Source organism: Paramacrobiotus metropolitanus, unplaced genomic scaffold (genome assembly GCF_019649055.1).
Source record: "Paramacrobiotus metropolitanus isolate TYO unplaced genomic scaffold, Prichtersi_v1.0 Parri_scaffold0000218, whole genome shotgun sequence".
In the NCBI taxonomy this organism is placed as follows: domain Eukaryota; kingdom Metazoa; phylum Tardigrada; class Eutardigrada; order Parachela; family Macrobiotidae; genus Paramacrobiotus; species Paramacrobiotus metropolitanus.
Window position 1 is genome coordinate 110200 of NW_026570438.1, and position 9333 is coordinate 119532.

General features: G+C 44.4%; 2 protein-coding genes across 2 annotated transcripts; both read left to right on the forward strand.

Annotated features, from left to right (window-relative positions):
* The first annotated feature begins 3847 nt into the window (after nucleotides 1-3847).
* LOC129601190 (uncharacterized) lies at nucleotides 3848-6272 on the forward strand. Its single transcript, XM_055499933.1, has 4 exons — nucleotides 3848-4615; nucleotides 4705-4908; nucleotides 4986-5064; nucleotides 5140-6272. Exons 1-4 carry the CDS (start codon nucleotides 3855-3857, stop codon nucleotides 5587-5589), a joined length of 1494 nt encoding a protein of 497 aa, XP_055355908.1. The 5' UTR covers nucleotides 3848-3854; the 3' UTR covers nucleotides 5590-6272.
* Nucleotides 6273-7599: 1327 nt separating this feature from the next.
* On the forward strand, nucleotides 7600-8860 carry LOC129601199 (uncharacterized). The gene is made up of 3 exons (XM_055499941.1): nucleotides 7600-7852; nucleotides 7937-8050; nucleotides 8178-8860. The coding sequence occupies exons 1-3, from the start codon at nucleotides 7623-7625 to the stop codon at nucleotides 8698-8700; spliced, it is 867 nt and encodes a 288-aa protein (XP_055355916.1). The 5' UTR covers nucleotides 7600-7622; the 3' UTR covers nucleotides 8701-8860.
* Nucleotides 8861-9333: the final 473 nt, after the last annotated feature.

Sequence of the window (9333 nt, forward strand, 5' to 3'; positions counted from 1 at the left end):
GGCGCCAGGGACATCTGGACGTCGGCAACACCCACCAGGAACTGGTTGCGACAGTACACCGAACCGGATGGATGCGGGCTTCCATTTTACCAGCAGGACACGATGAAGTACATCGTTTCCTTGATGACCCCCATTGACTTATATCATCTGAAGCGGGTTTCATCGGCGTTCAACTTCTACGCAGAAGAAGAAATAGCTGCCCGAGCTTCCAAACCCGAGGTCATCTTCAAAGCTTCGGATGTGGATAACTACACCAATGAAGGCATCCATCCTCCGTGTGACAGGTTGTACTGTGAAGTTCGAAATTTTAGCAAGAAGCTGTTTTGCGTAGTGTCCAACCGCACGAAATGCATCACCTTTGACATGAGGGAAAGCAACGGGGCCTACATCAATCATATGCACGACCATTTCTGCACGGTACTGCTGGTTCTGCAGGACGTTGCACCGGAGCTGCGCCATATCACCGTTAGGGGAGGTTTCATGAGTGTTAGGGCGATTCTGGAGACCGTGGAATGGATAAACACGCTGGAGTTGGAGGACGTCTATGTCTACGGATTCCGCCATCTTATTCCTGGATATGTGCACTCGGACATGTCGTACCTTGAGTGCGGGTGGATGAGAACGGAGAAATCGTATGTATCATTCTTTTAAGCTTTAGTCATAGAGTCGTGCTGCGTTGTACTAATCGCTCTGTACGTTGTAGATATCTTAAGCTTAATGCTTTGTTCGCTCGTGGAGCAAACCAGCCTCACCATGTCATCCATGTCGCCGAGGAATTGCTGGACACTTTCCATCTGACCTCCAAGGATCCACTCCCCCATCTGAGGACTACGCCTCATCTACGTACGGTTTGGCGGACAATCTGCGAGTACTGGTTAACACGCCTGGACTGCCGCGGGATCGATGCAGTGGAGAGCATCATGCGCAAAGTGACATCCAACGACGCGTTCTCAATCTACAGTGCAGTGCGTATTTGTGGAGACGATATGAACATTGGCTACCTCAACGAATTTCGGTACTATATGTTACGTTTACTACTAGCTGCACGCGGTATGGCTTTTCCACGTATGATTAACTGTTTCTGTAAATTGTGTCACCAGGCACATCAAAGGTTGTTGATAGACGCAAAATCTTGTTTTGGCAAAGGAACTAGTTTACGTATGCTTGATTATGCTTTGTAATCTTTGGTCACAAACTTTGACTTCTGTTAGCTTTCTTCTTTTTTTTTCGCGGGTGGTGGGTAGCCCTTGTTTACGATTTGCTGTTAGTCGATAAGGCGTGTTAGAACTTGACCGATTTTAATAAGAATAACAAGTATATAAAGCCGTGAACGTCATTCAGCAGGGTAATCATAATTCGAAGGAGTCTCTTGAGTTCATTAGCTGTGTACACATTACAAGTTGTGTTTATTGAGCGAAAAATGGATGAGCATTCTGACAACCACGAAGAAGAAGAAGAAGAAGATGGCTTAGGTAGCATCCCTAGCATTTCAGAAGATAATCTGCTACTTGAGCAGGTAGCAGATACTTATTCTCAGAAATGGAAAACTGCACTTGCGGTTTTTCAGTGCCGCATCGCGCCCGAGTTGTTTGATGTTCCGTTTTCACGCCTCTGTGGAGTAATAGAAAGCATTTTTGAAGAACTGCTTAACAGAATTTTGGTAGACAAAATTCAGCCTTGGTATATGGTACGCGTGCAATTATACAGCGATCATTTGCGAAAGAAGATTCCTATTTGGACACCGTTAATGCGGCGGGACGAACTAACTGTGGATCGTATCATGGCGCGCGTGGAACGGGTGATGCAAAGTTCAACAAGCTTTCGCTTGGATGAAAGCTTCAGGATTGAAGTCCAGTACACAGAAACGCCGGATGGTGGAGGTAATGACAATCTAGTGATTCCTGAAAGCGTTAAAAGGCTACTGAAAAACAAGATGTCTATCGTGCGCATAAAGAACGACGATAATTTATGTTTACCACGGTCCCTAGTAACGGCTAAAGCCTTAGCAGATGACGATCTGCAGCTGTATTCAACGCTACGTGACACCAGGGCACATAAGCACCCAGAAAAGCAGCATAAGGATCAGCAGACATTATTGGCGAAACAGCTGGTAATAGCTGCAGGCCTGACGGAGCGGCGCTACAGCCTGGACGACGTAGAGACTTTTCAAAAGTTACTAAGCGATTATCAAATCATAATTGTTGGACTGGAACAGCTTAACAGCATTATCTTTGCTGGCGAATTCAGGGAAAAACGCTTAATGCTATTGTATTATGCCAACCATTTTGACGTTTTAACATCTCTTCAAGGGTGGTACGAAAAAAGCAAATGGTGTTTTCATTGTAATCAGGGGTACTCTCACGAAGGTGATCATCGCTGTAAATATACCTGCAAGCTTTGCTTGCGCGAAAGGTGTGAGCTCGAAGCAAACTTTGCGCGATACTGTGCGGGATGCAATCGAACGGGCTTTAGAAACAACGAGTGTTTTAACCACCACCTTGCAAAGACAGCGAAAAGCACAAACCATAACAAAAAGAAAAGCATTTGCGAAAAATTCAAGGTCTGCATAGATTGCTCAGCATTCATAAAGACGAACGTGAAACGAGGATACGGGACAGACCATGTATGCGGCGAAATTTATTGTTCGGTTTGCCTGTGTTATGTATTACCGGAGCACCATGACTGCTATATTAAACCCGAGAAACTTGACGACAAAGTATTAGCCAAGCACAAATCTGCTAGTTTCATGTACTTTGATTTCGAGACGTACCCCGACGGTAATGGAAAGCACATCCCAAATTTTTGTGTAATACAAGTGCAAGAAGATGGAAAGCCCATTGAAACCCGCCAATTTCCCGAGGACATCAGCAACATTGGCAAAGACATTGCAGGCGATGTCTGTGAATTTATTTTCCAAGAAAAGCATGCTGGATTCTTTTGTTTGGCACATAACTTTAGAGGGTAAGAAATTTTAGTTCTTCTTCTGTTTCACACAACATGAAATACGTTGAAAGTATACAGCTTACGGATAAAGTGGTGGGCTTTCTAGGTTCGATGGCTATTTTATTTTAAAATGGCTGCTTCAGAAAGGTCAAGCGCCTGACGTTATCATGAAAGGTTCCCAAATCACGCACCTGCGCGATCGGGAGTTTGGCATTAACTTTCGGGATACGCTCAATTATGTTCCTTTGTCATTGGACAACTGGGCGAAATCATTCGCCGTTGAGGAAACTAAAGGTAAATTTCCACATGTCCTGAACCGACCACAATTTTGGAACACAGTTATTGACTATCCGGACATTGAAAAGTTCAACTACCGATTTATGAGCGATAAAGAAAAACATGCATTTATGGAATTCTATAATGAAGACAAAGCTTTAAAAAGAGGATTGTATGACGTCAACAAGGAACTGGCTGCCTATTGCCACCAAGACGTGACCACGCTACGTTGTTGTGCAATGCAGCTGCGCGAACTTTTTTTCAAAATTACGGATGGACTATGTATTTTTCAATCCGGTTTAACCCTTCCAAGTGTTTGTCATTATTTTTGGAGGTCCAGGCTGCTAAAGCCTTTGGAAGTTGAGGTTATTCGTATGCCCAGCAACAGAATATCCTCCAATAAAGCCAATTCATGGTTACAGTGTATAAGTCAGAGCCAAGGTATTGAACTGGAGCGAGAATTCAAAATTGGTGCATTATTCATTGATGGGTACCATCTGGAAAGTCGAACTGCATATGAATTTTATGGGTGCGTGCACCATGGCCATCCAATATGCACGAATCCAAGTACACGCCACCCGCATCAGGACGCCACAATGGGTGAGTTGTACGAGCGAACCGTACGGCGCGAAGGAATGTTGAAAAAGCTTAAAATCAATATTGTGAGCGTTTGGGAATGTGAATATGACAGTCGCATTAAAAACGACGCTAATTTTGCTACTGCTATAAAGAACATACGGATTGTTGAACCGCTTGACCCGAGAAAAGCATTGTTCGGAGGACGAGTAAATGCCCTAGTGTTAGACTATAAGGTCAAGCCTGGAGAGAAGATAATGTACTTGGATGTTGTATCCGAATATCCATATGTCAATAAAAACAAGCGCTATCCGGTTGGCAAGCATAAAAGAATTACTAATAATTTTAAAACCTTGGATAACTATTTCGGAATTATGCATTGCAAAATATTACCGCCTCGCAACCTGATGATACCGATATTACCGGCGCATTTCGATAAACTGATTTTCACGTTATGCCGCACCTGCGCTGAAGAAAAGAATCAGCAAGTTTGCACGCACGAGGATCCGGAGCAAAGAGCTCTGACGGGGACTTGGTGCACACTAGAACTACAAGAAGCCGTGAAAAATGGTTATGAACTAATGGAAATTCACGAAGTATGGCACTATCCCGACAGCAGAGAGCGCTTTTTTGCTGATTATATTGATTTGTTCCTGGCGCTTAAAGTGCAAGCTTCTGGCTGGCCGGCTGATATTAAAACTCCAGAGCAGCAAGATGCGTTTCTGGACCACTTTTTCCAAACGGAAGGCATCCGGTTGGACGGTTCCAAAATAAGCTGGAATCCGGGACTGCGGCAGCTCGCTAAGTTGTGCCTGAACAGGTTAGTGCTTGATTTTTTTTGTTTGTTTGGTGTCGGTCATACACTAAGAGTAGTTGTAGTATTAGTAATTTATGCTATGGTGTTTACAGCTTTTGGGGCCGGCTGGGAATGAGAAATAACCTTCTCAGCACAGTTTTCGTGAACACTGTGAAGGATTTTCTGCACTATTTAACGTCTTCAGAATTCGAAATCCATGATTATGACGTATTTTCGGATGACGTTGTACAAATAATGTACACGAGGAAGGATGCTATGGTTCCGACTAACCCGAAAACGAACGTGGTTCTAGCAGCGTAAGTGATAATAGTTTCAGTTTTAGTGCTTCATTTAAATCAGGTAAATTAGACTTGTACTTATTTTTTGCTGTCAGGTTTACAACGGCACACGCAAGATTACATTTATTGAAATTCATGCAAAGAGCTGGCGAGCGATTACTATACTTTGATACGGTAAGAGCTAAAGCATTAGCGTAAAGCATATGAAACTAGAAGAAACGAGAAAAAAACATAGTTTTTAAATTGTAGGACAGCATTATCTTTGTTCAGCGTCCAGGTGATGAGCCGTTTGAAACCGGGTCCACTCTGGGGATGTTAAGTAATGAGCTGGCCGAGGACGACTTCATTACGCGCTTCTGTAGTACTGGTCCAAAATCTTACAGCTACGTTACGGCATCTGGGCAGGAGGTCTGTAAAATCAAAGGATTTGAAATTAATAAACTTACAGGAACGGTGTTGAATTTTGATTCGATGTTGAAAATCGCAACCCAACCTCTCCAAGATGAGACCGCCTCCGATAGCGCTCATGGTAACGTTCAGCCCGAGTCCCTTTCCGTCACATATGGTAGTACTATTCGCCGGAAGAAACGGACATATGAAATCCAAGATGTGCCTATGACAAAGCGGTTCAAAAAGACGTACGACAAACGACGCATCTTAGATGACTTTACTACTGTGCCATACGGTTACGTACCATAGCCCTTTGATCATGAACTTGAATGTTGGCATTGTGTCGTTATTGAAAGTAAAGTCCAGGGTGGTGTTGGCTTCGTCGATACTGGCGGCGGCTGATGGCCGATAGGGTAGAAAAGTGGTGACGGTTCCAAAAGTAATGCCCGATAAAATCAGAACAAGTGCTAGCAGACTACCAAAAAAAGCAATCGTAATGACAACGCATATCGCTCGACGCCTTTCCTCAGCAGGGTCCATGGTAATGCAGGATATATAAACGGACGCAATTTAGACAGCTAAGAAACAGTTAGGGAAAACGAAACGTGCAACTGAAGTTTTGTCAGTTTTGCTGCAGTTTATATAGTAGTCGATAGAACATGTCTGGATGTGAACCCGAAAATGTTCGTTTATCATCAACATCGACATCGCCACCACCATCGCCCGGAACAATGGATGCCATTCAGCACATTATCTGGCAAGGTGACTGGCAAGGTGGATTGCACGATAGGTTAAAAGGTTGCCTCGTGGGGAGTGTTGTTGCCAGCAGCTTTGGTCGTCTGTTCAATACACCCTTCTACAGAAGCCATTTACCAACCTTGAGAGAAGTTCATGAGCGGTGTGCTGATGTGGCCAAGGATCCTTGTTATGTGCGTTGTGGGTTTAGTGGAACAGTTGCTCTGGTGGTTCTCGAAGTAACTGTAGGTTGCTATACAGTCGAGCGTGACTATATAGCCGATGGACTGGGTAAAGCGTTAGGATCATCCAACTACTTTGGGGGTAGTAAGCACATGGAGCGTTTATTGAAAGAGTTTCATCGGCGATGGAATGCTACAAGCAGCGAGAGCAACTTTGCTCTTCGACGAGATGACGAAGCTTACGTTTGTGGGCCTGCAAGAAGTGCGCACGGTGGGCAGGGCTCTCACGGGTATCACGGAGCAGTGATGGCTGCAGCGGTGGCTTTGTACTACTGCCGCGAACCTAGTTGCTTCCTCCGGAGAGAAGTCGAGAAGTGTGTAGCCATCACACATGCGCATCGTTTGGGGATTGATGGAGCTGTGCTGTTTGCCTTTGGTTTACAGGAAGCGTGTGATAGCGCCCGCACAGCTTCAGTGACGACCTTTTTGAAACGGCTAGAGGATTATGCTTCAACTCTCGAACCACCATTTGGAGAGAACATGATAGCTGCCAATGCGTTATACGTAAACCATAGCGTACTGCGTTCGCCGGCAGACATTATCCGACTGTATCCGAATGTTAACTCGCGCGCCGCACAGGACTTTGTTCCGCTGGCTATGGTCATGGCATTCGTGGGTGGAAACCTGCAGTGGTGGTCTGGATATAACATCATGTCACCTTGGAAGCGAATGGTCCAGAGCTGCATTGCCCTTGGAGGTGACACGGATGGTCGTACGTTCATGGCAGGCGCATTATATGGAGCTTTCTATGGACTTTCGTCTGACCAGCGTGAGTTTGAGGCGATGCCCGAGATAACGGAAGCAAACAATGCTAGTACTTTAGCTGATGCATTGTATAAAGGGTGTCCACCCGATGACTAAAAACAAAAGCAAGAATAAACATGCTGCTGTTTTAACCTATTTAGTTGGCTATAAAATGAGTAGGTCGGCTCGTGTTTCTGATGTTAGTGCATAGAGTTTGCGTATTCCTGCCTCCACTTTGATTTAGTTGTCCATTATTCTGTTTGTCTGCTTTGAGTTTAAAGCGTTATCGTAGCGTGTTACCGTTATTTGTGAGTATTTTTAAATTTTCACCGCAATGGCTGCAATGCGAAGCGTAGATAGTGTATCAGGTGATAACAGTGACCTTTTGGCTGCCTTGTCGTCATCACCATCGTTGTCGACTATTCCGGCATCACTTCAGCCTGTTAGGGCATTAACTATTACTGGTACTAAGAAACGTAAGGTCACCGCGGACTCGTATAAGCCCAAAACCGATGCAGTTAGCTTAGCTCGGCGTGGGTTTACCCAGGGCAGGTTGCATTTCAGTACGAAGGTGGGCCGGTAATTAAATTTGGAGGAGAAAAATTCATTGCAGTTTACTTGATGAACAACCGTTTGCGATACATTATTGGGGAGTTTGATAAAAATCAGGAGGGTCAGTGGGTTCCGAGTTTAGCGTCCAAGCATGTCGAGTTAGATGCGAAGCAGTTTGCCAAACTAATGGGTTTACAACTGTGTGGACAACTGGAAAGACTGATCAATTATGACGAAGGCTCTACACCCATTACGGCAATGCATGACCTGGGCGGAGGTTACTTCTTTAACTGGGGATGGTAAGAAAGTCATTCATATAACAACCTTGTGCTTTTGTTTCTATGGCACATTATTATTATATTTCTGCGGTTGCTTCTCCTCAGGCTTGACGAAGTACCCATTGCCAACATTCGGGTTTACCTTGAAGCAAACAGCCTGAAAGAACCGGGAACAAAGGTGGTCATCGGCTCACCCAGTGAGAAACGACTTGCGATGAAGTGAGTGTTGTGTTCTAGTGATAGCAGCATAATTAATACCCAAATTTACTTATTTTTTTTGGTTATTTCATAACCGTTTAGCTTATTGATATTATTATTATGGTTGTTGTGGTTGTTGCAATTGTAGTGAAAAGAACTGGACGGCGTTCTGTGAACTTTTGGACAACGGAACCATCCTTAAGCATACGTATGAGGTGCTGAAGGGACGATCCGGGTACCCTACCATGCAAGTCTGCCAAGCCGACTACCAGGATATTTTTGAGAAGCTACCGTGGCCTATGATGGAGCGCTTTTGCAAACGCCTGACGCAAGAATGCAAGCTTTGCCACCTTATGGAGGATACCTTTGCTGATCCGCTGCAACCTGGAGCTCATGATGGCCATACTGCATGCCGCTACTCGGATCGTATACAACTAACGGACCGTATGCGAAGCTATGTCTGTAAGGATGTGGAAAAGACTCTGCTGGGGCTGTTTCTCAAGCAACTGCCGTACCGCTATGCTGACGAAGCAGCGCACTCGCATCATAATGCGGAACGCAACTTGCTGGAGGCGTACCACTTCAAGCCGGACGAATTTCTGGTAATGCACGGAGATCGACTGTGTGCTGAAATGCTGCAGCGTTTCAAGGAGCAGTTCAAACTGAACTAGTATGAATGTTTCTGTGTATGTGTGTGGTGTGTGCCTGTTTGGTTTTTCAAGCAATCATCTTAGCTCGTTTAGGTAATTTTAATCGCTATATCATCAGTTTCAGTATATTCGTAATCATTTATTACTGATGTTATTTGTAAATATTTTTGATTCGCGTTGGCGGCCCCAAGTCGATTTGTCATTTTAATTGCCACGCGGGCCCTCTGCAAAACCAAAGGTGTGTGTGCGCGCAGCGCACCTCCCTTTTGATTTTGCGAGGGCAATATTGCAATTTAATTGTTAGTAGAATGCTTCAAAATTATAAACACGTGTTTTTGCATTGAAAAAGTCATTAATAAAGTTACGAACCATCAAGTCGTTTTGAAATTGATTATCAATTCGATATAGGTTATGAATGATGTAGGAATAGGAAAAGCGACATACTGATCGCATTACTATAAAAAACATGCAGTGTTGAGCGCAGGTAGTGGACAATGGCTGTTGTAAAACAGCTCGCTGTTCGTATAGGGGCAACGGTGGTGATGACGCAGGCTGGCCGATGAGTTGCGTTTTCAGAAAATTTTCAAGTGACTGACTATAATAGGCCACGGGTTTGCCGTAGGAATCGAAAACTTCAATAAATGAGGGGCACTC

Coding starts and splice junctions, on each gene's coding strand:
- LOC129601190 (XM_055499933.1), top strand. CDS start 3,855: ATGTTGAAAAAGCTTAAAATCAATATTGTGAGCGTTTGGGAATGTGAA. Junction 4,616..4,704: donor GCTAAGTTGTGCCTGAACAG/GTTAGTGCTTGA, acceptor TGGTGTTTACAG/CTTTTGGGGCCGGCTGGGAA. Junction 4,909..4,985: donor ACGAACGTGGTTCTAGCAGC/GTAAGTGATAAT, acceptor TTTTGCTGTCAG/GTTTACAACGGCACACGCAA.
- LOC129601199 (XM_055499941.1), top strand. CDS start 7,623: ATGAACAACCGTTTGCGATACATTATTGGGGAGTTTGATAAAAATCAG. Junction 7,853..7,936: donor TACTTCTTTAACTGGGGATG/GTAAGAAAGTCA, acceptor GCTTCTCCTCAG/GCTTGACGAAGTACCCATTG. Junction 8,051..8,177: donor GAGAAACGACTTGCGATGAA/GTGAGTGTTGTG, acceptor TTGCAATTGTAG/TGAAAAGAACTGGACGGCGT.